Below are 27,665 nucleotides of genomic sequence, written 5' to 3' on the forward strand. Positions count from 1 at the left end.
GCAGTTTAAAAATAAATACGGTCAAACACACACCTCATCCTAAAGCTAAAAAACGTACAAAAAAAAAACAGGATTTTTCAAAATTTGCTTCTATTCATTAAAATATTTCCAAAATGTTAGTTTATAAGGTAAATGGAAGCACAGCTATACTCTTAAATGTTTCTGAACATTTTTGCACAAAATTTGCATTAAACTAATAATTATGCATGACCATAAAACATGCAGGGATCTGTTGATTTTGCGTAAATTGTTAAATCTCAAAAAACTGCAGGGACTGATATAATTTTACAGATTTCTTTTTAAAAACTGTGATTTGATTGATAACGTAACATTTGAGCACTAAAGTTTCTATTTATGCGTCTGTTTGGAGTAAAGAGGCCCACATAAAAAGCTACGGCGGGCCGGATTTGGCCCCCGAGCCTTACGTTTGACACACCAGCCCTAAGATATTTACAGATGAGAACCGTTTTGCCTCTTGAAGCTTCATGTTGTTTTGATTTTCCATCATGATATCGACTTGATGAAGAGCCTTAACTTTACCTCAGCCTCTACATGTGAGATGTTACTGAATGCTGTTTGTCCATGTGTGTCTCAATGCCCTTTAAAAAGAGAAGACATATCAATTCAAAAAGGATTTTCTGTTTCCTTTATTGAAAAAAACAAGATCTACACAAAAACATGTAAAACACAGGAGAATCAATTCATCATCGCCAACACTGGCAACTTACTTCTTTAAACGTTCGGCACACTGAATGGATACGGTCCAAGATTTTGAAGTTGCAGAAAGGATTTTATTTTTGAGGAATCGGTCGCTATCTAGACAAATCTCAACAGGGAGTCGTCAGCATATGAACATTTAGAGACATTTCTGCTTTAATGTCTCTAAAACGTGCTGGGAACTCAGCAGACGTGAAACGGGCGCTTTGCTTTATGGAGCCCAAACTATAAAACAAACTAGTGTCGTTTTTCTGCTAAATAAAAATCAATTGCACATTCTTCTGATTGTTTTAAGTAACAAACTTGAATACAGCACAGAACAGTGATTATCGTTTCCTTTCCAATTAAGTGCTTAAGCAAAAAAAAAAAGTTTGTATGTTTCCCAAATTATGCAGCAATGGTTTTATGTTGAGCACTGGTCGTTTTTGCCCCTTTTTTATTCTTATTTTTATTTTAATAATCCCCTGATAGCCTAATATAAGGAAAAGTACTAAATTATTATTATTATTATTATTAGGAAAACTCTAATAAACTTCATAAACTCTCAGAAGGTCAGTCAAGGTCAAATCTGCCAATTTTGACCCAAACAGGATTTATTTAAAGCCACAAAACCAAAATGAAAGAATGCTACAAATAAATCACAATCAGTGTTTAGATGAAATAATAAAGCAGGTAAAGAATTTTAAAATGCACCTCTTTGATTGAAGCCGTCTAGAACAGGAATTCATTCTTTTCTTCAAGAATTTTTTTTAGCAATATTTAGCAACATTTGTTTTTCTTTTCTATGCATTTTAAATTCTGTCTGATGCACCACATGTGCAGCTTTGGCCTCAGGAATGTTTTAGAGTCAGAAAACTAGATTTTCTAGAGTTTGACATGACGAAGTTTCCAGATTAACCTAAAAGCAGCTAGAACACGATTATGTGCTCAACTACTACAAATCATTCTGATTGCAGCCATTTTATGGATAGAAATTAATACTATCCATGAACAGGAGCAGAAATGACAATATCCATCTAAACCAGGGGTGTCCAAAGTGCGGGGCGGGGGCCATTTGTGGCCCTTAGACTGATTTTGTGCAGCAAAATCAGTCCAAGTTTGACCCGATGGAGACATTTCATTTTAAATCAACATAAAATTATTGCTGATGTAATTTTCTTACAATAGAAAATCACATTTATTCAAGCACTTTTTTTAACGGGAAAGCCAATTTTAATGTACCAAAATCAGCCTTTTTTAATTTATTAAACATGGCAAAATATAGCAAAGATTTTCAAAGAAAATCTTGTTATAACTGAGATTTATTTTCATTTTAAAGCAACAGTTTATTTGCAGGCATAAAGTGAGGATTCCAGTCCTGAAAGGGGCAAAATGACCCAGAGCCTCATGACACTGAATCACTTTACAAAAATGAAAAACACACAAACATTCTGGCACAAAAGTCGCCCTGATATCCCGGATACGACGGGCTCTGTGCCGTTTTGTAGTTTGCTTTGGTTCGTGTTTAATATAATTGTTACGTAGCTGCAAAATGCTCCAGACAAATCAAAACGGCTTGGGAATTAAAGTAAGTCGTGCGGCTCGTTGTGGAATGTGTCGTGGGCACCTGGAACTGGTTTTAATGTCAAAACCTAAAATATTGGGTCTGATTCAAACCTACGCTTCCTGGGAACGGAAAACAAAAATGACTATAAGCTCTGAGGAATGGCAGGACGGCCCCCAATCAGCACCGTTCGCTGCTAAACGACCTGAGTTACTGCCAACAGTCTCTGGGGCCAATACGAAGGCGATAGGAAGGTCGTGTGTTTTGTGGTTTCTTGGTCACTGATTCAACAGCTCGCATTTTTGCATTTTGTGCTCAGCTCGTCCTGTTGCCATGGTTTAGGCCTGGCCTTAAAGAAAAACAAACCTGCACTCAACGAGTACTGCTGCTTCTCATCAACAAAACGCAACAAGTACATTCAAACATACATGTCAGAAATAATAACAATAAAAATGTCTTGTGCCCTTTAGAGCCAAAATGGGTTAAATTATAAGAAATCCCATTTGTGTTTTAGCTTCAACACTGAACAGCTGGATAATAACATGAACACAATGCATTTTCTGCTGATATTGCATGGTTACAATTCTGGATTTTTTTCTTTTTTTAATTTTTATTTGTTTTTATCTTGATAAGACTGCCAAGGCTACATATAATTTAATTATTTAGCTCTATTTATTGCAGAATAAGCAAAGGATTTCCTGCTATATGTGACCATGGTGGGTTAGGTTAGTGATGGGAGGAGAGCGGTCAGCAACAATGCCCAAACATCAAGTATCATCCTCAAACAGGAATCCATTTTCAGGCCGAGGGCGCCCCCTGCTGGCTAATGTTAGGATTATCAGAGTGCAATTTTTTTGTTGTCATTTTTTTTTTCCTTTTTGTTTTTAAGCCAAACCACCAGCCTAGATGCAATGTTTTATTTGTAGGTGGTTTGGTCATGAATACCTGAGGACCAGCTGGTGAGGACTACATGTGCCGAGCCGTCTCCTGACTCAGCACTCAGGCCGCCGCCGCCGCTCAGGTCTGCGGAGGACGAAAACGTAGCTGGCGGCGCTGCGGGCTGAGTTGTGAGGCTGCTGCTGGCATGAAAGCTGGGGCTGATGGGGGAGAACAGGGAGGAGCAGAGGAGCTTGACGGGGCAGAAGGCCGAGCCTCTGGGGATGAAGTTCACCTTGTTTTTGTCAGGACACGAGAACAGAGGGAAGCCTTTTGATTTGCCAGATCTGAAAAGGACAGAAGTTACTCTCAAATTACGACGGCCTCCATTTGTTCGCAGCAAATTTATAAAACAAATGTGGAAAAATTCCAGATTTTGTGCAATTAACAAATGACTAACAATTAATCGTGTTAATCATGATTAATCAATTATTGAAATAATTGGCAACTAATTTAGTAATCAATTAATCATTAACTGGAGTATAAAGACTGTTAAAACAAGACAATTTGCTTAAAAGACTATTCAAAGCAGTAATTAAGCCAAACTTTACAGATATATATATATTCATATTCATTTAAAATAAAACAGTTTTATTTACATCCAAAGCTCAGAGTCTTACAAAATATTTTGCAGAGTTTCTAGTAAATATCTTATTGCACATCAGACAAAAGTTATAGGAGCTTGATTTAAGCAAATAATTGCTTAATACTGATGAAAAAGTGCTTGTTAAATTGGCAAATTATTTCTCTTGTATCTTGGGAAAATGTCTCATGTTTTCCTGTTTCTTCTGCATGTAATTGCGGCGCAATGCCATGACAAAATGAAATCTGCCACACCTTCATAATGAAGTTGTTTTTCTTCTAAATACACGTTAAAACTCTGTAATAAAGGAAGCGCATCATGATGGTACTTACACCAGCTCATCAAACACTTTGACCCTCTCGCATCCCTCTGGAGGTTCCCGTTTGAACATGTAGCTGTTGTTTGGTTTGGGCGAAGTGGCGAACTTGGGAAGAGGAGAGCTGCACCCGCTGTCTGAAAACGAAGCAACGCACGGCGATCAACTCATCGCACGATAATCAATCATTTCCATTTGCTTGATTTGTCAAACAGAGTCTTCATGATTCATGTGTTGCATGTAGTGCAGGGCTGTCCAAAGTGCTGCCTGAGCCCGTTTGTGGCCCCAACCGCAGATCAACAGCAATACAAGTTTTAACGAGGGTTAAATTATTACCAACGTCATTTTCTTACAATGTTAAGCATTAAGTATTCATCATTTTATAACTAACAGGTTTATCCTGCAGAGGAATCAGCTTTTGTTTAATTTATTGAATTTGGCTAAATATTAGCGAGTGTTTTGACAGCAACTGACCCAAATCTTGTTCCTATAACTGTGTGTAGATGAGAATTGGGAAACTAGACTCCTTTCCTCTAATGCAGCAAACGTGCAAAACAATTTGTCCTTGTTGAATCAATAAAATTGGACGACTTTATTTCAGAACAGCAGCACAACAAGCTATCGTCAGTTTAACTCAGAGCAAACCTTTATCGATCTCCTCAGCAGAACAGGGACTTCCGTCGTGGGAGTGAAGGTGGTCGGAGCTGCTGGGTCGGGGCGACGGGCTCGACTCGCCGCTGGACGGGGCCTGCGTGTCGGTGTCCCGCGTGTCACCGCCGCTGCTGCTGTAGCGGTTCGGAGGGAAGGGCGGGCGGCGGCCGTCCACCGCCTCCATGGCCTGAGAGGAAACCAGGTGGCACAAATTATCCATTATTGGGTTAATCTAGAGATTGATTGCAAAGCGGCCATTTTCTCTTGTCCACAGAGGGTCGGCCATCTTTCCATGACAGGAAAGGTGAAATAAAATTAAAAAATCATAGGATTGTAACATTATTTTGTGTTTGCTGTATTTAATACTCACTGAATAAAATGACAATTGTGGTTTCCTCACGATTAAACTTAGACATTTATAAAATATAACAAACGAGACTGCAGAACAGAAACATTTAAAAATGAAGATAAAATCTTTGAAACACTTAATTCCACCGACCAATCAGTCCAAAATGTTTCGTTTGGACTGATTTTTAAGGCGCTAATTTCTAAATATTTGCAAGGAATTTTTATGATCTTTGCGCAAATGTGTGATATTAAATGTGACTTTTTATGAATCGTCGTATCGATCACAGTTCGCTGATGGTGCGTTCACATCAAACGCGTCTGGTTTACATTCAGAGTCTGTGTGGAGGAGCATGGAGCGCAAGATGTGTCCAAATCATTCTGGCTGGTGTTTTTCATTGCCGGTATATTAGAGGGATGCATTAGATGCACCACTTTTGTGTGAATTTTGTGTATTTGTGAAACTTTAGGGACTCATCGATGTAATCTGAAGGCCACAAAAGCCTAAAGCGGGCCAAATTTGGCACATGTTCTAAGCGGACATTTTAAATTTAGCAATTTGAAGCTGGAACAAATTTGAATCTAATAAATCGTGAATGGACATCCCAGGTGAGAAATCATCTGTTTGTGAATGTAGGAAGACAGAGAACTTCCTCATTTGGACCTGGGTTCTTCGAGTACCGATGCCAACAGATGGAGGGACTTCAGGTGAAACGTCTCTCTTTGGATGACGTCACATTAAACTCAAAGTGCCATCTAAAATGCCCTAAATCTTAAAACATCTCCAATTAAGAGCCCTGTGATGTGTTTGTCAAAAGGGCAACTGCAGAAGCAAACAGCAGACCAGATGGTACTGAAGAACAGCAGGATGTGAATTGTGTTGAGCTTTGGCTCAGCTGACTGACAAGAGCGAGCAAAAGGAAGGCAGAGTGCACAGCAAGCTGTAAATCTGCAGGCTAGCGTGTGTTTGTTTGGTGTTTGAGCCATGTGGGTGTGGAGCGTCGCAGCCCTGCCGAGGTTTACAACCTCGTATCAGGGCTGATTTACAGGCTTCTAAACAAGTGGACTCTCACACTGTACAAATATATGCAGGAACTGACTTTACAAGCTTGTTTTTGCACAAATTTAACAAATCCTGAGCATAGCTAACAAGTTTAATAGTAGTTCCATGACTTTTCTCAGTAAAGCCTTTAAATGTTTAGTTTATGCAATGATTGCTTTCGTAAAAGGCAAAATGGAGATGATTCCTTCAGAGGTCCAAGACAAAACTGATACACATTTAATTACCAAATCAATAACTGACAAACGGAGCAAAGATTGGTTTGGTTACGACTGAACTTACCTGCACAATGGTGTGAAAAAGTATTTTCTCCTTATATATGTCTTCTGTTTTGCTTTTTTTAATCACACTTTGATATTTCAGATCAGACCAATTTTAATGTTGGATGAAAATAACTTCATTAAGTCAAATGAACCCAAGGAAAAAGTTATAGTCTAAGCAATTAACTGAGATTAAACTATGTCTTTTTGTAGACATTTTAAAGCAGGAGAAGAACAAAAGGCATCCAGGTGCAATAAGTCGTCTCTGCAGAACTCCTCCTAAAGCTACAGCATGTTACTTTTATAAAAAAAATAAAAGAGATAACTGACAGATAATCCGTGAAAAAAAATCGAACTGATTGACAGTCTTAGCGCTGTCAATCACTCTCATTGTGGCGTTGCACATCCCCATCTGTTTCTCCTTCCTTTCGGTTATGAATTCTAAAGCTAGTTAGCATGGCTACAGACAACGGCGAATGAACGCTAGTTGTTTCTCCAACATTACCACATTTAGCAGTGAGTGCATGAGGATGATTGACAGCGCTGAGACCCTCCTCCTGGTTGTCAGGAAGGAGGTGGAGGAGATCAATGTTTTCACGGATTACTTGTCTTATAACAAACTGTCACAACATGGTGACAGTTTTTCAAATATGTAAAAAAGTTACATATTTTATAACCCAAGGCGCCGCTGCACATGCTCTTTTCTTACAAACATTCCCATCTCAGGTGTGGTTGAGGACTAAATGTCTTTCAAATCGGACATTTCCTGTCAGGTTCATAACAGTTTGTAGAAAAGGGGCAGATGCAGGATTGAATCACAACTTTAAGAGTTTTCCCCTCATGATTCAGGTCCTAAAATTGGTCTCAAAATGCCATTTGCAGTATTTTTGTTTTGCAGGCTTTGCATGGTGAGCATTCCTATTTAATGACTGAATCACAACAGCTAAATTAGTCAGATAATAAACTTTGCAGGACTTCACTGAGGTCGTGTGAACGGTGACATGCCAGATGCTGTACCTGCAGGCCGTGCTCCCAGTCGTCTCGTATGAAAACGTTTTCCAGCTCATGGTTGATTCCCTCCACGCTGCTCGGCACTCTGCAGATCAGCGACTTGGGCATCGGGTTTGACGTTAAAGTTGAAGAAGTTCCCTTGTACTGCAAAGAAACAACACTTTTTGAAGGTGAATTAATGATTTAGACATCTTTAAATAAGACAAAAGTAACTTCTCAGCACAATAATTTATTTAATATTGATAAAAAAGTATTAGTTCCACTGGCAGATTATTTAACTTGCAACATGAAAAAATATTGTTACAGATAAATATAATCTACCAGTGGAAATAGTACTTTTTAGATACATTTTAAAGGAATTATTGACTTAAACCAAGCTCCAATATTTTGCTTAAAAGTTACTATTGAGTCTTTTTTTCCCCCAAATGTACTAAGATATTTGCACCAGAAATATCTGGTGCAAATAGCTATTTGCACCAGATGCAACCACAACACTGCAAAACACAAAATCCTACCTAAGTTTCTAATCCAAATGAGACAAAACAAACTTACAAGTAGAGGAGCCTGTATTAAGTAAATAATTCCTTAATACAGATAAAAAATAATTAGTTTCACTTGCAGGTTTTTCATTTATAAAATTGAAAAAATGTCTTGTTATAAGTGAAATAATCAGTAGTGCTTTTTAATTAAGGAATTACTCAAATAAACCTCCTATATGTTGCTGAAAAGCTACTTGCAAGTTAGTTTTGGTTTAGAAATTCAACCAGAAATGCTTTTTTGCAGAGACGCGTTTTCAGCTAAACAGAACAGAGCTGTGGTCAGAAGCATCAGTTTCAATGCTGCGTGTGTGCTGCGTGTGTGCTGCAGCTCAGCATCTCTTCTCCTGGCTCTCAGTTGATGAATGAGCTGCAGCTCAGAGGAAGACATGCCCAGACACATTCCCTCTCCTCTGCCTCCGTTTGACCTCAAACTTCTCCTGTTTAGGAAAAGTTAACGCATCCTGCATGACACTCAATTAACACACAAATCTAAACAACATACCAGTAAATGTAGACAGTATGTATTATACTTGATGAAAGTTTAAATATGCATTTAAAGGTGTAAAATGCAGCTACACTGAATTGTTTAGTTTTCTAATCTCCAGCAGCTGTGTTATAGTTTGGCTCCCTTATCATTCCTGTGTAAAATCTTGCATCACCACGTTGAGTTAATGATAATGTTTTCAGCCCAACAGAGCATGACTACAAGCGTGACATGAGAGCTTACCTGTGATTGGCACGCGGCGCTGTGCTGCTGCGGCGGCGGCAGCTGCTGCAGCTGCAGAGAGCTCTGCTCCCTGTCTTTGCTCTGCCTGGTCACCTGTTTGCTGCGCTGCAGCTGCAGGCGCAGCTTAGCGATCTGCTGAAAGTGAAACAGACGGAGCCAGTAAACCAACATGAAACACGGTGATAAACGTCACAGCGACTGCAGTTTTCTGGCCCATTACTGATGTTCAACAAGCCTGACCTGACGACTCTGATTTCTGTCTGAAATGTTGCTAAATGTAGAAGAAACTTGTTGGGTTGGCAGCAGTGGGTGACGATTGTTCACTGAAAACATGCAGACTGATGGGCCGGTCTGCAAGTATCATCCGATCTCCCAAAATTAAGAAAATCAGCGTCGATAAATTGGTGCACAACACGCATCCAAATATTTAGGATCAGTGAAGAATTTATTTTGCTACAGTTGATGTATTTCTTTACTGTCGCTGCTTTTCTGTTAATGTTCAATTAAATCTTTGTTTTCTTATTCAAAAAATGATTTAATTATTTACATCTTTTAGTCATGTTTCAAATATTGTGTCAAACAGGCTTAACGGGTTAAATGAAAATGTTTTATTTGATTAATCGTCACAATTATTGTTTAATAAAATGGGACGGGACTTTTGCATTCTTCTGAAAAGATTTACTAAAACAAACCTGACTTAAACGCAGCCCTGCCACAGCATCAAAATTTCTTGAGAAGTTCATGCAATAGACAAAAATATTGTTGTTTTGAGGCAATTCTTAAGTAATATAATGGTAATAATGACATAATAATGCAAAAAAACCAAACTAAAAGATCAGTAAATTTTAGATTCTAATGAACATTTAAAGCTGGAACTGGAAGACATTTTAAATATCCAGAATAAACAAACAAAACAACAAAATTAATTATGAAGTCTCTGTTAACAAAATTGCTTTTAAGAAAAAGATAGTTGAAAAAGGTGAAGACTTTTATCGTCCAGTTTTTGATAGGAAAAGAGAGAAAAGAGAAAGATAATAAATCATTGCTTAAACTGATCATGTGATTTATTGCTTATTGCAACAGGCCTGGTTGAAAGTTGCTGCAACACTTCCAGAATCAGCCTGCTGATGAAATGAGTTGGGTCAGTGGGTGTTGCTACATCTGGCTGAGTAACAGCGAAAAAACAGGATACCCTTTGTAAGACCAACAGACACAGTTGTGCTGTGCAGACAAAGGTGTGGTTCTTCAGCGCAGATCTTGTACTCCAGGCAACACTGTCAACAAAGAGACGTCCTCCCACTCGTTAAATTGCAGAGGTTAGAGAGCAGGAATCCTGCTCCCTGCGCTCGCTTAGTGGAAGCAGTCGATAATGACAAGTCCAGGCAGCCCGGTGTAATCTTAGCTGTGCTGAGCTATTGATTTCTAGGCCAAGTTGTTCTGCAGAACAGTGAACACAACATTTTCCAGGCAGGTCAAGTTATACAGTCAGAGGTGTGCTTAAAGGTGATTTATGTAGCAGGAGGCCAGACGCTGCTGCAGATGCATTTCATAAAAGGTTTCATAACTTGTTTTATACCTGCTGTGTTGCTCTGACACTTTGCTTAATTACAGCTAAACTGGCGCTACTACTGACTTCATGCACGTAAATAGTATTTTCTATCTAGTTTTTTTAGTGCACTGGAAATACTAACTAACTGGGAACTTTTCAATAAAATATGTGAGCTTGGTTTAAGTAAATTATTCCTTATTTTTTATTTTGAAAACACTAATTCTACTGAAAATTTATTTCACTTATAACAAGACATTTTTTCCATGTTAGAAGTGAAATAAAACTAATACGTTTTTAATAAATATTAAAGGAATAATTTACTTAAACCAAGCAGTGCCCTGCTGAAGTTATTTCTAAGTTATTTTTGCCTTTTTTTGAAGTGTACTAAGAAATTAGATCAAAACAATTTGGTGAGATTTTGTGTTTTTGCAGTGCAAGGTTAGAGATCAGGGAACGCTCTTGACTGTACACTGCAAAAAATACAAAATCTTACCAAATATGTTTGGTTTAATTTTTAGTAACTTGAAGTAAGACAAAACTAAACTATAAGTAACTTTTCAGCTTGTTTTAAGTGAATGATTTCTTATTTTTACCTAAAAAGTTCTCGATCAGATTATTTCACTCATAAAAAATAGGAAAATGTTTTGCTATAAGTGAAATAATCCACCAGTGAACTAGTGCTTTTTCAGGAATTATTCACTTAAACTGAGCAACATTGTGCTGTAAAGTTATTTGTCTTTTCAAATTGTCTTCCAAGTGTACTGAGAATTAGACCAAACATATTTGGTAAGAGTTTATATTTTTGCAGTGTGGAACGAAAGTGGAGCTCTGCAGAAAGAAAAAAAAAAGATCTGCTGGTTTTAAAACGCAGCTGTATCCTCTGCCCTCCTTCAGTGTGGATCCTCTATACTGTCTGAAAAACAACAGACATGATGAGATTCACACAGTGCAGCCTTGCGGAGAACAGAGGAGGATAAATTTAGCCTGTGGTCTGGAGGCATGGAGTCCATGTGGTCGGCTGGATGGGCCGCCAAGGCCAGCAGATAGACAGGAGTGGAAACCGACTTTAAGGAGGGTAATATTTAGGCTGACCTCAGACTCTGACAAATAAAAACACACTTTAAGTAAATGAAGAACCTCAAGAATGACAGAAACATTTTCTTTAGCCAGCTGTGTGGATATAATGACGCGTTAGCTGTGAGCAGCAGCAGTGACCGGATCATCTGGGGGGTTGAAGAAGGAGAAAGTACCTCTTTCAGATGGTCTGCGCTCCCCCACGACGCTGATCGCTGGTGAGGACTTCCCAGTTCAGCAGCTTCGTCGATCCAGAGACCTGGAGTCTGAGAAAGACAAACAAAACAAAGAACATTACATGGAATCAAGTCAAAATTAAGACTTTTTAAAGACCTTTTTTAATGCCAACTTGAACAAAATTTAGGCTGTCAACTCTATAAACATACAATATATGTGACCCGGTGGCAAAAACAAATGTCCACACTGTTGATGATACATTTGCATTAAATTACTTGAGATAGATGCAACAAAAATAGCTAAGTATCTAGCTTGAAAGCTTGAGTTACAAACCGCCTCTGCAACTTTTACCTTGCAGAAATAATTTTAAGAATAATTAAAAAGAACTGCAATAATCCAGTCAAACCAAATTTTAGAACCATGATTAATATATTTAAGACTGACTTCCATTTTCTTAAATGAATTTCAGACATTTTAAGGCCTTAATTTGTACCTACATGAGTTTTTTTAAGGATGTGCGGACAGCTCGTGTTACTAAAATGTTACAGAAACGTCTTGCACATCTGTTGTTCCCACTAAGTTGCACCTTTTCTGCAGAACAGACCAATAGATTTGAATGCTTGTTTGTGCAATTCAAAATGGGTGGAGTGCATGTTTCTGCATCTGGGTGAAAGTAAACAAAAAGACTTGTTCACATTTGACTTAACTGCCTGTACATGAAATGCAAAATTCAAATACTCATAAACCCAAAGAAAAAATGTTTACAGCTGCACCGGTTTGAAATCTACCAGAACACCACAAAAAACTTCAATATTGTGCAAAAGTGCAATATTTTTCACCAGTCATCTTAGAAAGTGGAACTCATATAATTAATGCACATCGAGTGATCAAGCTTTTGTGACTCATAATTTTCATAAATTACCGCTTATATATAATGAAAACCCAACATTCAGTGTCTCAGAAAATTAGAATCAGCTAACTAAACACCTTAAGATTAAATTTAAATATAATTGCATTTTATTTTTTTTACATTTTTTCAACAACACCATAGATATGCAATATTTTAATGAAAGCTGTTAGATTTTTGATGATAAATCTGCATTTTAAGTTTGTTTTTTGGTATAGAAAATAATAATTTTGTACACTTTTCAGCAAAAACAAGAGGCTGTGGATCCCGTTCTGTTCATAAGTCTCCATTCAAGTAAAAGTTTGGATATTTGTGGTTCTGCTTACTACGAAAATAAAAAAGCAAAGAAAAAATGTGATTAATAACAGATGAATACTTTTGCTTCGCACCTAAAGTTTTGCATTTTAAGACTGTTTAATTTACCATAATCATCATAATCTTACCCAAAATATTGTAAAAAGTTCAATTTACACGAACCACCAAATGTGGACCATTTAGAGAACCTTTCGGAGGCCTGCAAATGGCCCATGCGCCGCACTTTGTACTCCCCCTGATTAAAGGCCTCCGACAGAAACTCCATTTCAACAAAAAAATAAACTCAAAGAGTCTAAAATGTTCAGAAAAACCCATCTGAAAGCACTTAGCAAGTGGTGTGTGTTTCAAAATAAAGCTGCATACCTGAAATCAGTGAAAATAAGTACAGCAGTCATGGGATACCATCCCTGAGGAAAAAATTTCCTAAACAACAAAAACTTTTTCCTTTTTTTCCTACTGCGAAGCCGAGTTGTACCAAACTGTGTTGCAAGACACTGAGCTCACATATTTGTCTTCTGACAGGAAAAACACTCCGAACAAAAACACTTAAGAATCAAAGAGCATTCGTGCTTACTTGCCATGAAGACATCTCTGTTCGTTAAAGGTGACATAAAGTTCCCGACTTTCTGTTCTTTCACCCTCAGCAATACAAATCCAGAAATTACTCTAGTTACAACTGCAGGCTTATCAAAGCCGAATGAGCCAAGCAATAAACATTGAGATGTTTGTAGATGATTACAGAAAATCAGCTGATAAATGGGATTTTACTCCTAGAGAGCATAGAGACAGTTCTGTCTCGATGAACTCGCCTTTTCGACCTCTGCTGAAAGAAATAAGCAACGGTTAAATTATGTAAAATAATGCAAAACCAGAAGCAGGGAGCGGATCTTTCATAGGCCTGCAGAAACCACATACTTCCCCCTGATTGTGTCTATCAGCGCCGGGTCCGCTCCGACAACACGAGCACAGCGGCGCAACACATCGTAAATGTCACCGCCTTCGCCCTGCCTTAAGCTCGGCTCCGTGCAAACAACATCTTCTTTCTCTAAACAGCGCAGGGTGATATGGAATATCGCCCTGTGAATAATGACGAACACCCATGGAGTTGTGTGAGCCGGCGCGCTGGCCATGGTTCCCCCCAGGAAAGGACACTTATTAAATGGATGCTTGTGCTCTCGTAAAAAGGGACCTCTGTGCTTGGCCGCGCTGGATGGCAGATGTGTAACTAGCCTTTAGCATTAACATTTCGTCCATGGCCTCTGGAATGACTTGTGCAGTTTGAAGTTTCTGCCAAACATTCAGGAACTGGAAGCTGCAGCCGAATCTGTTCTTACCCCATGCAAATGGCTAGAAAGGGCACAGTGGCTTCACACAGTTCACTGCTGGGGGAAAAAATACAGTTTCACTGGTGAACTGCATCAGAAATGCAGCTTTAACACAAGGCATAAATTTTAATGATTTAAACAACTCTGAAGATTTGAAGCATCTGTATAGATTTGCAGGCTGCAAACTGGAGCCACATGTTGCTTTTAACAACTGTCTTAAAATAATGAGTCAACGAATGTTTTTAGTACAAATATAATAACAAAGGTAGTTTTTACCATGTAATAAATATTTATTTCATGACAAAAATCACAGCAATATTTCTAGCGGTGTTGTATTAGATTTATTTGTTAAGATTTAAACGATGTACCTGCTGCAGTTGAATACTTCACTATATATATATATATATATATATATAATATATATATATATATATATATATATATATTATATATATATATATATATATATATATATATATATATATATATATGTCAGCAACATCTTGCCAGATGACATGCAACTTCCTAATTTGTCTCCAGAGCCTAATTTTAAAAAATGGGCCCGGTTTTACCAACCACAAGACGTGTGATACTAAATCAGTTATCTTTGCAACAATGCCAGAGAAAAGGGTTTCCTACCAACTCCTGGTCATGAAGCTCAAATGCAGGTTAGATAATTGTGATGGTCTATAGAGCAGTCGCTGGAAAAACCAATCAGGTAGCTGCAACTTATCCAAAATCCTGTCTGAGCCTTGACCAACATTAGGAAAAAGAAATCAGTGAGAAAACCTGACATGTGCAAAAACTATTGGTGTCTTAAACCAGAACTGAGAACATTATGATTTACTGTCGCTTTCCTCTAGAGGCAGAACACTGCTGCATTGCTTAAAGTGTTAAATTTATGTTATTCTCACAAGCTCTCTATTGTTGTTTTAATAGTTGTTTGTGCTTATTTTATTCATTTATCTCTGTTCCTCTATTCCCATGTAAAACTCTTTGTGTATGTTTACGTTTTTGACAGTAAACTTCAAGCAAGAAGAAAAGTTTCAACTTTTTTAACAAGACACCAGTAAAGTGAGAATCTTGAGGTTTTTGGTTCCACTGTTTGCATTTTTATTTAAATTTATCACAAAATTTGTTTTAAAAGAAGTCAAGCAGGCACATGTGGTAAGGCATCATTACATTGTCTAAAATCATTCCTAGATGATGTGATTTTATAGGGCTCCGTTGTACACACTAAAATCAAAGTTTCGGACTTCTTGTCCTTTAAATCCAAATGATCTGCGGCTGGCCACACCCTCAACTCAACGTTCACACTCACACATAAAAATGGCTGCAAACAGATGTGCAATTACACAACTTCTTTGAAAAGCAAAAGTAGAGCCTTCTGCACAATCAACGATAATGCAGCAAGTGGTTTCTGAATTGTAAGTCAACAACAAGTCCATTCTCTTTTCCAGCAGCCATTGTACAGCGCATACAGCGGTAAAACCAGCTGACCAAAAGTGCTGGAGCTTGGCTGTGGTTGCTAGGTAATGGCACAGTGCTAATCAACTGTGATAATGGCAACATGAAACATTAACTTATTGAGTTTGGGCTTTCTTTTTTTTTTTTAGAAGCAGAGGGAAAAAAACACTGGTCATTTAAGGTTCTCCTTAAACCCCAGTCTTAGTTTAAATTACAAAAAAAAAAAGTTACAATAATTTTCTATTGACTACATTTCCACTGCCAACAACAGATTATCACAGGCGGCCGCTTTTATTCACCTGAGACGAGCAATGCGGTCTGTTGAAGCTGCAGCCTTAGCTTGTGTGCCTTGTGCACAGAGAAGCGTGCCAGGTGTTGTGCCTGATAATGCAATGCTGCACAGATAAAACTCATAGTCTGCAGCTCGCTTCCTATTGTGATTCCCACCCAAAGGGTTACATGCCGACAACATCCTCAAGAATCCAGCTCAGCTCCAAAGCAGGAAATAATGACTGGGCTTCAATTGAATCACAGTGGAATCTGGGCTGTTTTGTTTAGATTGCACACAGAGACATGCATGCAGAGTCCTGCTGCTATCCTCTGGTGGGAGTTTTTATATGACGTGTTGGTTTAGCCACTAAATTGTTGATCTGAATGTTTTACAGTCACTTTTCTTTCTAAAAAGTAGTAAATTACTTGTAGTTTTGTGCATTGGTCTAAACGATGCATCAGAAAATGCCAAACTACTGTCATATCCGAAACCAGGATTTTAGTTCCATTACCAATTACAATTTGTTGTCCAAAATAAATAACATTTTGACCTTAAATTAATCACACACATTCAGAAATTAGATTTGAGGTATTCACAAGATTATCTACATAAATTATTGGTGATTTTAAGCCATATTCCATTGTAACTATTTGGTTTATGTCATTAAACCAATTTTAATACTAAATGCAGATAGCTTTAAAAAAAAATATATATATAATGACTCTTAAGCCGAATAATCGTTCGTGTCGACTTTGGCAGCAACAACTGGCATCAAACATTTGTCATGAGGCCTGTCACAATAACAAATTTTGCTGGTAATTTGCTAACAAATTACTATCCCAGTAATTATTGCAATAAATGTTAACATTGTTGTTTTGAGACCATTTTGAGGTAATACTATGGTAATAATTGCATAATAACACATTCTCAAAAATCAATAAACTTTGAATTCTAATGAACATTTAACACAGGAACGTGAAGACATTTTAAATATCCAGTTGCAGGATTTCTCTCATCTTTGAGAAAAAACCACGAGTCATTTTTCACGCCAGGCCTTGACTCCAGCTTTTGTTTTGGTTGTATGTACCCAGAATGCCCTTCAATGTGATCCGCTTCCTGCATTTGGAACCGCTGGCTGAGCTGCCTGGTGTTCAGAGCGAACGGCGGTGAAGTGCGCAGCGGGTGCATTTATACATGTGAGCGGGATGAACATGGAGGGCTGCTGCTCTGTTGTTGATGCTTAATGTAAGTGTAGCTTTACGGACGAATGAGAAAATAAATTTCATATCATCCCAGTCTCAACAAATGAGTGACGCAGCGCATCGTGGGGGTACATACATGGTCGATGTTTTTCTGTGTGTGACCAACAAAGGTGTCAAATCCTGTGGCTAACATGGCTGGACAAGGTCAGAGTTCATCTGTTAAATTGACTGAAGAATGAAAAACTGGAGTAGTCTTTGTGACCCGCCTCTTTATGATTAAATTGGACATAATTTCAGATTTTTGTATAAATTTTCTTCATGTTAACTTAGAAAGTGAGCTATTATTGTTACAGGTTCATTTTCTAAACCACAGACAAGTTATTGTTAGAGATGCTCAAACATGAAAACATCCAGTAGTAATACTGCTGTTATGGTAGAACTTCCCAATATTTCGTTTGATTATGCATCAGAATGATCAACAGAATACTAGATTACTAAAATAATCATTTATAACAACCCTTTTGGTCATTCACACAAACCAACAGGACTTTCCAGACAAGTGTGGTTCGAACAAAGCGGACTAAACACAACTGGCCTGGACGCGCCCTTATTAAATGGATCACTGAAATTGCGATATCGTGTTTTTTTGTCAAAGACTTGCATACATGTTCAGTGGAAACGGCTCCTGGCGATCTGTGGCTTGTGCTCGTATATAACTAATAATGTAAAATGTCAGGCTACACAAACTGTTTGATCAGCCTGCCTTTCTTGTGTGTGAATTGGTGTGCCAGAGCTTTAATCTTCATACGGATTCTCTGTGCTCTGTAACCGCAGGGTCTAGGGTTTGCAGACATATCCTGGAAGCGCGATTAGCATATGTATGGACCCTCTGCTCCTCAACTCCCACACAAAAGGCAGGCAGCCATGAGGGCCAGGTGGTAAGCAGTGGGAATTCTCCTCGCCTCGCCTGGGGGACAGGTGCAAACAACTTCACCTCCATGCAGAGCCGCATTACAGCTCAAAGGAGAGGCCGTCTTCAACTGGTGCAATGCAAAACAAAGGAGAGGAGGGACCTTTTGTCTGCTGCTTTCTGCTGTCGTCTTATGAAAAAAGAGATGGGCTCAGGCAGAACTTGCAAACAGGAAGTGGTCTATGACTATTCCTTAAGTGGGTACAAACACCAAATCGTTCTGGGACGGTGAAGTGTGTCGCATTTTTTCACATGATGATTTTTACTGGCATTACAAATGTTTTCCATCATTCACAGGTCTGAGTGAGTCAGACTGTTATGAGCTGATCTCACCCGGACAGGACAGGCTCAACATCTCCAAGAGCCAAAAAGGCATGAAGACGACGAGATAACAGCATGCCGAGATCTTTCTCGGCATTTTTATCCTCTCTTTGATAATTGTCAAACTGATTTTCCATACTTTCCAGATCCAGACAGGAACCCTGTAATTAGATGTGTTTACTTTGCACATAGCCACTTTGAGAAATCTCACCAGCCCCCCCACCACTTCCTCAGAGTACAAACAAAGAAACGCAAGGCAAATGAGGGGTAAAGGGACGAAGCCCATGTAAATTAGGCTTGGCGGTCTTTATTCAGTCACATGAAAGGCTTCTGGTAGCAATAGGGAAAGCTGCCCTCTTGCAAATCATACATATTCAATATTCTTTCATAACACAAGCCCACAACGAGCCCCGGTCCTTCAGAAATTAAGCTCTTTCTGAAACTGGATAATCATGCGGGAGCTGCCAAGCAACAGTGAAATCAGGCTAAATGTAAACCGATGCATGGATATGGAGGGTCTATGGCAACAAACACCAGGAAAATAGACTAATCAATTCTGGAAGATCAATACAATATGAAATTTCTTTGGTTGTCAGCCAATAATTTAGAAAAAATACTTTTATTTCATCCTTAACAAACTGAATCCAAACATTTTGGACAGTTATTCCGTCTGGTTTAGGAAGCTTTAGGTAGTCGGATAGGTGATCACTTTTGTTTAGTTTTTTTACAACTGGGAGCAGCTAATTCGTGAGCATCTCAAAAGCTAAAGTAATACCTGAACTCTGACCCCAAAGCCAGAGGAGGGCAGGACCAAAGAGCTCCTAACCCTCTCTTCCATCAATCGTAATGATGATGAGCTCTTATCCCCTACTCCAACATCTCCCTGCCAAGACTTTCTGACCAGCCAGAGATGCAAAGATGAGCAGCAGAAGCAAATGATGTGGATCAGCAGTGCTTGTCAACAACTGATGCTAGTATGAAATATCGTCTTTGCTGCCCAGATATTGTCAAGTCATGAAAGACAGTCAGAACCAGCCATAAAACCGGACCCAGAACGACTCTTTGAAGATACAAGTTAAGACATTTAATTTGGAACAGAGTAAAACATCAATATTTTTGATTCCCCCAATTTTGTTGAACAGAATCAGAATCAATAAGATTTAAGATGCCAGTTTCATTTCTTCAAATAATTTCAAGTAAAAAATTAAAAGGTAATATCCAGACAGTTCAGGAATAGGACTGGACTTCATGAAGATCCTGGCTAACGATGGAACGAGAAGGAACTGAAACCTGAAGCCTTTTGGGCTGAAAGAGAACATCACTTCAAAACCAGCATAAAAGTTAAATTACAATTTACAAAGCACTCCAGGATCAAGGCCTTTCTTTCCAGAGATTTGTCCTGTGGTAGGATGGAGCTAAAATTCAAGTGGCCATAATGACTTTTGCCACAATTGGAGGAAAAGGGAGAAGGTCGTCAACAGGATTTTACGACTGTGACGTTTTGTGTTGCACTTCACGAAATAAATGGTATCAGGAGGAACGAACATCATTTGAAAATACTGAAACAGCTAAAGTTTGTGCACAAATGGGCCTTTCAAATGGACAATGACCCAAAGCAAACGACTAAATTAGTAACGACATTCAGACAAAAACAGTTTCAGGACTAATTAACCTGTGATCTCTGGAGTCAGAGAAGGAAACCTGACTTGTTTGCACAACTTATTTCAGGAGGAATTGGCCAGATTTCCAGCAAACTGTTGAAAGGCCCAAAATGTTTGACCCGAGTCATACAGTTTAAAAACAGAGGAACAAAACTAATAAAAAAAGCAATAAACTCGATTTGAATGATGTAAGATGGCTACAATCAAATAAAAGTTGAGTTAAAACTTCTTTAATACAAAATTAGAAATACATTAATAGTTGCAAATAAATTATCCAGTTTTTATATAGGAAAATTAAACAACTTTTGCCTAATTAGCTATTTTTTGTTTGTATATTCCAGTTTAATCAATAACTAAATTACATGACAATTATTTCAGTAATCGATTCATCATGATTAATCCAATTAATCATTTCTGCCCTACTCAAAATGTTTGACCCAAGTCATATAGTTTACAAAGAAGATGTACCAAATGCAAACACTACAAAAACTCAAAGTCTTACCAAGTAATTTTGGTCTAGTTTCTAATATAAATATCTCAGTAAACTTGAAATAAGCCAACATTAACTTACATGTAATTTTTAGTAATATAGAGGCTTGTTTCAGGTAAATAATTCCTTAATATTAGTGAAAAAGTTCTACTTGCAGCAACTGATTATTTCGCTTATAACAAGGCATTTTTCCCATATTGTAAGTTAATTTATCTGCCAGTGAAACTTGAACTTTCTCATCAGTATTGAGGAATTATTTACCTAAAACAAATCTCCTGAAAAGTTGCTTTTAATTTAGCTTGTCTTATTTCAAATGTGTTAAGACATTTACACTTTTGTGTTTTTGCAGTGAAGGAATTGAATGAAAATGTAGAAAGTTATAAAAATCCTTCTATTATCTAAATAATGTTGGTGATTCCAGCTGAAAGGTGTGTGGTAGTTCCAGTAAACAGCCGGTTTGAGCTGGACTCTGCTGTGGTTTGAGTGGTGTGTACCTGCGTGGCTTTGTCTTTCATACAGGAAGGGTACGGCGCGTGGCCGGAGTCCCGAGGCCACTGGCCAGTGAGGTAAGGTCCGGTGATGGCGTCCAAGGAAGACGCTCTCCGAATGGCACTGGAGCTCCGCACCTGCAGTTTGGATCTTTCCGCTGTGAAGCAGGACAGGAAACATTTGCTTTAACACACCATCTAAACGCAACACAAAAAAACTTCACAAGTTCTCAGTTGGTTCTTGCGTGAGTGACGTTATTTCAGTTCCTCGTGTTTTTAGGAATTTAGGAGTTCGACCCTCAAAGATGATCAACCACATGAGAGAGTGAGAGAGATTTTAAGAATTTATTTTCAATAAATAATCGACATAGTATCACAAATTATGTAACAGAAAATTCAACACAAAATAAATTACATTAACACCCTTCCAAAAATGAAGGAAGAGAGAAAGAAAGAGAGACAGACAGAAGGACAGAAAGAAAGAGAGAAAGAAACAAACAAAAAACAAAGAAAGAAAGGAAGAAAGGAAGAAGCCAAAGGGTGAGCAGGAGTATCTGGTGTTATGGGAGCAATCTGCTGTGACCTGGAGCAGTTAAACACACACCACCCACATAAAGAGCTCATAAGCCACCACACATCAAAACTGCCTGCATCCACACAACAATCCTGCAGAGACACGCAATGGAAGACCAAACAGGACACAACAAAACATGCAAATCCAAAATAACCACTAGACTATCTGAGGCTGCAGTGAAACGTGTTCGCTGACCTAAATGAAACCATTCAGGTGTGTAATTACTGCAATTAAGCTGCTTCGTTTTGACGTCAAATGCTGAAGGGCAGAATCATAGGTGGGAGATGTGTGCATTTGTTTTACTTCTTGCCAGAGGAGCCAAGGCAAAGGCCTTTCACACATACACAAAACACACACAGACTAAACCATCTACATGAGGCGCCCCTTCCCTCGTGGAGCTGCACAGCCAGTCATTGTTGTTCTTTGTTCATAAAACACACAAGGCTACCCACCCAAAGGTATTGCCTAAGTAAGCTTACTGGGCTACAGTAAAATTCCCTGAAGCATTGCAGACAAGGGAACCAGGCTGATTTTCCATCAATATTGATATAAGCGAAGCCATCGCTCCCTGAACTGGGATTGTGGTTATTTTCCATTCCCCCACTAACTCCCTCCTTCCCATTCACCAGACTACAATAATCTCCTTATGAGAGAAAAAAGGAAACAGTGAAAGAAGTCGAGACATCAAAGAAGTCCATCTGCTGATTCCAGTAGTAAGAAAGTGGCTTTGAAGGAAAAGTTTCATGTTGGATTTTAACGTGAACAGGACATTTCCAGGGTTTTAGGTGTTTGGCTTTATTAACTGAGAGGCAGAAGAAAATGTAAAAACAAACATGTGGTCAGCAGTTTCCTGTGGGTTTTCACAAGGATTCATCCTGACAACAACTGAAAACAATTCCCAGAACTTCGCTCGATCTGAGGATCACTAAACAAAAATCAGTCGGCATTTAGATTCACGCTTCACCTGGGGTCACAAACAGAACCCGAGGCATTTCCCAGAATTCATTATGACACCAAAGTTTGATCATATTTATCCAGTGCTTTTCAAACTTTTTATACCATGAAATGATGTAGCATATGCTAACATTATACTGAAGCTTTTTAAAACTTTGTGCCCAAAATTTCCACTTACAAAATGGTGCAGTTGGTTATACAAAGTTTTTAAACAACATATGCAGTGCAAGTCAAACTTCCAGTGTTTTATGACCGTTTATCTCCATAATTCTTAAAATAAACTGACATGCAGTTATTTAAGGTATCCTTTCTCATTCAAACTAGCACTAAAAAATCCTTTTTTATTTTTTTTAACTTATTTTTCTTAATATTTTTACATCATTGTTTCTTTCACAGATAATGCCAGTTTCCCCAAACTAGCATCAGTGAAGCCACAGCTGTATTTCTATTTTACATAATAAAAGTAAAAACTTTGCCACTCCATTGTTTGAAGCACATAATTCAATAATTCATTTCATTCCTGGAGTCCAAGAAGAAAAATTACAGATCGTCATCGACTTTGTTGGCAACAGATGATTGTTGTACCGCCAACTGGCAATAAATTTTACATGACATTGTTAGATACAAAAATATTTAGCTAACTGGCTAGCAAGGGTGCATGACAGACCAATTAGCAGTAGCCACAATCACTTCCAAGTTACAGAACAGCATAAAAATGTCTGTGTGCAACACAATCGTTCACCTGACAGAAAAGATTCAGCAAGAAAATTAAACTACACAGAATGTAGGAAAGTAAGCAACAAAATTTAAGACCTGATAAACATATTTAAGGCCAACTTGCATTTCTTAAACAAATGTAAGGACGTTTTAAGGCCGTACTTTTTAAAGGATGCAAACACCTTGCGATGCATTTTCTGATACAGTAGTTCCTTCGAAGACAAATCCTACAAATGTGAACATTAATTTTAAGTAGGAATGTCACAAAAACTAATTTTGCTGGACAATAAATTGCTCCAACAGTTATTGCAATAAACGATGGCACTGATGCTTTGAGACCACTTTCCAGTAACATGATGGTCATGGCATAATAATGCAAGAATCAATAAGCGTTACACTCCAACAGACATTTAACACTGGAGCTGGAAGACATTTTAAATATTAAAACAAATATACAAAACAGAAACAACAAATAAATTGAATTATGAACCAAATTGACCTTCAGAAACTGGCAAATTGGGACCAAAACACCAGACTGAAGAATTTCATCATCCAGTTTTTGGTAGAAAGAGAAAACTGCTAAATCATGCTAATGGAAATTACTGAAATTATTTTATTTTATTATGTAATAAACTGATTTATTGCTTATTGCAACAGTCCCAATATGAAAATGATATTGTGTATAACCAGCAAACATTTTGTTTGGTAAAGACAATATTTACACTAACAAATTAAATCTTTTATAAAAATATTATTAGAACAGAAATAAAAACTAACTTCGATAGCTTAGTTCCACAGAATTGGATATCTGTGAATTTAAAGGTTTAAGTTGAGCTGTTTTAGCAGAAGCAACATTTTGACTGTGAGCAGTAAACAGTGTGGTGAAATCACGTCATGCTGGTGAACCTAAAAGGTCACAACAAGTTAACATGAAACCGTCGATGCATCTAGAAAGCAGGACCTTCCTAATCCTCTGAATGCAGTGCAAAAAATAGCCATAACATCTGTGCTGATTGGCCTTTTGAGTGTCTGGAGTTCACATTCATTTAGGAAAACCTATCCTCCTCCATCACAACCGACATGAACAACCAGCTGGGGTTAGAGGTCATCTCTTTTGAAGGATTGAGGAATGTGCGGCATGCAGCTAGAGTAGGAAATCAACACCAAGCGCTAGCCGAACATGGCTAGCTCATATTCATCTTGCCTGGCAAATGTGACTTCAGAGTTGTTATTGAAGGGACTCTGCTTCCTGTGCTGCATGGCAGGCTGGCCATCAAGGCTGGAGGTCATCCCGTTCAAAGAAACAAAGAATGCAAAGCACTTCACAAGCAGATACACCACAGAGACCTGCACTGAGAAAAGTGTAGAACCAGTGTAGGTAAAACTATCAGCTGATTTGATTCAAAAACACTTTATACATCCCAAAGAAAAAATAAATGCTGTCTTAACTCATATCCAAATATTCTCAAATAGTCATTGTGGTTGGTAAGGCCAGATGCTGATTTTGTACCAGATATTAGTACGAAATCTGCAAAAACAACTAAAAGAACAAAAAAAGTTTGACAGGCACATGAAGAACAGATAATCAAATAGATAAATGAAAGGAACGAAGTCTGGAAATAAAAATATCTTTGTATATTCTAATTTTCCACATTTTTCCAGACTATAATTATGGTAATAATCCCTAACTCGTATTCCAGACCATGTGGGAACCCTGTTTGTACCCTATTAATGACACACAATAGAATTGCAAACACATGATTTTCTAATATCCTGCAGAACAAACTGGGGAGTTCTGTTTCTGCCCTTTCCAGTGATACCAGTCATTAGCTAACATTCCCTCAGCCGTGTTTCTGCAGGGAATGAACTGGACAGATTGCAAGTGGCAGCATGTCTCTCTGCCACGAGGTCCTTTCTCTTCTTCCTCCCAGAAATGGATTTACAGAACTTCTTCTAACCACATCATGAATGCAGAGCTGTGCGTGGAAAAAATGCTTTTTCCAGGCTTTTAGATGATGTTTCCACATGTTACAAAATTATTAGCAAAGTCCTGTGCACAAAATCTAAATTTTTAATGAGTTAACACTTTGTAAACACCAACTTTTACAATGTATGTTTCCATAGACAATAATAGCAAGCTTTCAATTAAGAATCAGCAACTTTACTGTGACATTGTGAGTCGTATTTTCAGCATACAGATAATCACAAAAGTGATGCAACAATGTTATTATCATCAGAAGTTTTCTTTGAGTGGACGAATATGTTTTTGTCTGAAAAACCTCTAGGACATTGGTCAATGTTTTAGCTACTAGGCTAGATGTGGGAGTTGTAGTTTGTTATAACATTTTGAATAGGAGCGCAAGTTATCGATTAATGAGTTCATATAAAGTTGTTTCCTTTTATTAATTTACTAATTATTAATTAATAAGCAGCCACATTCTTACAAATTTCTGCTTTCTCTTGTATGAAGATGGCCGACCGTCTTTCCTAAACATAAAGAGTTAAATTCCTCATGATGCTCCTCAAGTGAAACTTAAGGAGTTTCTCGAGTGTTTATATTTCAAAACAGAACTGCAAAATATTCCATCCCACACTGGACTGCGTTTGGAATATTTCTCTTTCCAGTTCTGGTATTGCCGCCATCTTTGTTTCTGTATCACCGGCTTTGCCTGAGGATGACCAGCGGCGCCCTCTGCTGGATGGAGTCCAAACTATGTCACTAAAATAAGTTTTAAGCGGACAATGTACACAGTTCTCATGTGACGCCACATTTCCGGAAAGTATGTAGCTGACAGCCATGTTGGTAGGTATGTGTAACCTCCATGACAGTTGCTATGACAACAATAAACTAGCTATAAGCTCAGAGCTAGCTCATCGATTACTCGATTCCAATTTTTGAACACTCTACAAATTTTTGTGTAGCACCAAGATAAATAGTGATATTTACTGTACTACGAAACTAGCCAAATTATCTTAGCTAATGTAGCTTTTAGCTGCTAGCTAAGACGGACATGTAGCCTACATGCATGTTACATGTAGTTTCTCTGCCAGTAACCAGAATCTTGTTATTTACCTGAAGAGTTTGCACGTCTTTTACAAATCTGTTTAAACATTGATTGTTGGCATCCATGGTGTAGGAGCTCCTCACTAGGTCGTTAACTATGTCACAGTAAACCGGAGGCAGCTTCTCCACATCATCTGTCATGTTTCCATGACATGTTTCTCTGTCTCATGCAGCGATTTTGTTGATATATGTTTTTCTTAGACACTATTAAGTGCATTTTCTTTTTGTTGGTCTTGAAGCCGTGGTTCAGCTACACTTGCACTGTGCTTGACTACAAAGATGGCGGTTCTTTGTGATGTTATTATCTTTATAGACACTGAGTTTCTCTACTCTCCACAAACTTTTTTTGGTTTTTCCCCACTGTCTTGACTCTTTATATAGTGGCGATGTGCTACCTTAACCAAATTAATTTTTAAAAAGTGACATCAAGGGAATATTTTCCTCCAATCTTCAATAGAGCAGTAGAGCACTGCATTGCAACCAGTCCCAAACACCGATGTGTACCTAATAATCAACAATAGTGCAATCTGCATTCCTGAAAGAAAGTGTGTGTGCGTAGGCCTGTAGGACTGACTCTAGCCCAGGGGCCCACATGCTCCTAAATCCAACCCTGAAATGTTGACACACATGCTCACTTTCCACTCTTAATTACATAACAGTAACAACAGAAAGCACAATGACAAACTCTTAGGCGACCACACGTGGCGATATATCATTTATGTGTGTAGTGAAGTATATAAAACCTTCTTTTGGTTTTACCTTTTGACCCTGGAGAGTCTGGGGGACAAGAAGCCTCCTTATTTTCGGGTGACACTCTTTGCTTTGTACTTCCTGCAGTGAGCGGAGGACTGGAGGGGGGACTGCTGCTCGAGACCCGGCTGGTTGCTGCTCCTCCGTGCAGGGTTTGCGGCCGTGTGGGGCTGCTCGGACCCCCACGCAGGAGCTGGTAAGGCACGGTGGCGCGGATGGGGTGCAAGCGGCTGCAGCTGCTGCCGCTCTGGGTGAACGAGCCCGGGGAGCCCGCATTGCTGCGCCTCACCCTCGGCTGCTGGAGGGAGTTACTGGGCGCTGACATCCTCCGAAACTGGCCGCTTACTCTTATCGCAGGGGGGGAAACACGCACTGCCCAAGGCTGCTGCTTCTCTAGAAGAGGAGGAGAAGGTTGGAGGACTACTGAGATAAACACCAGCCTGCTAGCGAAAAACATTAGCTTCCTTTAAAACTTCTCAACTCCTGCTTTTTAGGAGGGTAAAAAACGATCCGACATGACTTATTCTGAAGCAAACTTACCTGTAGGGTACTAACATGTGCTGTGATAAACTCCGAACATGGCAGGGATAACTTTTAAAGTTGTTTTACAACTTCTCGTTACATTTTTTACGTGTTTTTGCTGCTCTCAAGCCGTCCCCATCCTGTTCACTCACTTGACAGTTTTTCAGCCCGACTACTGG

General features: G+C 38.5%; 1 protein-coding gene across 1 annotated transcript; it reads right to left on the minus strand.

Moving 5' to 3' along the window:
- Positions 1 to 631: 631 nt before the first annotated feature.
- On the minus strand, positions 632 to 27,647 carry LOC129370911 (glucocorticoid-induced transcript 1 protein). Its single transcript, XM_055047187.1, is given in 10 exon segments — positions 632 to 3,483; positions 4,112 to 4,232; positions 4,741 to 4,933; positions 7,429 to 7,566; positions 8,689 to 8,823; positions 11,488 to 11,577; positions 20,912 to 21,063; positions 26,974 to 27,325; positions 27,327 to 27,357; positions 27,505 to 27,647. Coding segments are annotated over 10 exon segments (1,536 nt in total). The 5' UTR covers positions 27,522 to 27,647; the 3' UTR covers positions 632 to 3,176.
- Between the last annotated feature and the right edge of the window lie 18 nt (positions 27,648 to 27,665).

This window comes from Poeciliopsis prolifica, unplaced genomic scaffold, assembly GCF_027474105.1.
Source record: "Poeciliopsis prolifica strain line A6 unplaced genomic scaffold, Auburn_PproV2 SCAFFOLD025, whole genome shotgun sequence".
Classification (NCBI taxonomy): domain Eukaryota; kingdom Metazoa; phylum Chordata; class Actinopteri; order Cyprinodontiformes; family Poeciliidae; genus Poeciliopsis; species Poeciliopsis prolifica.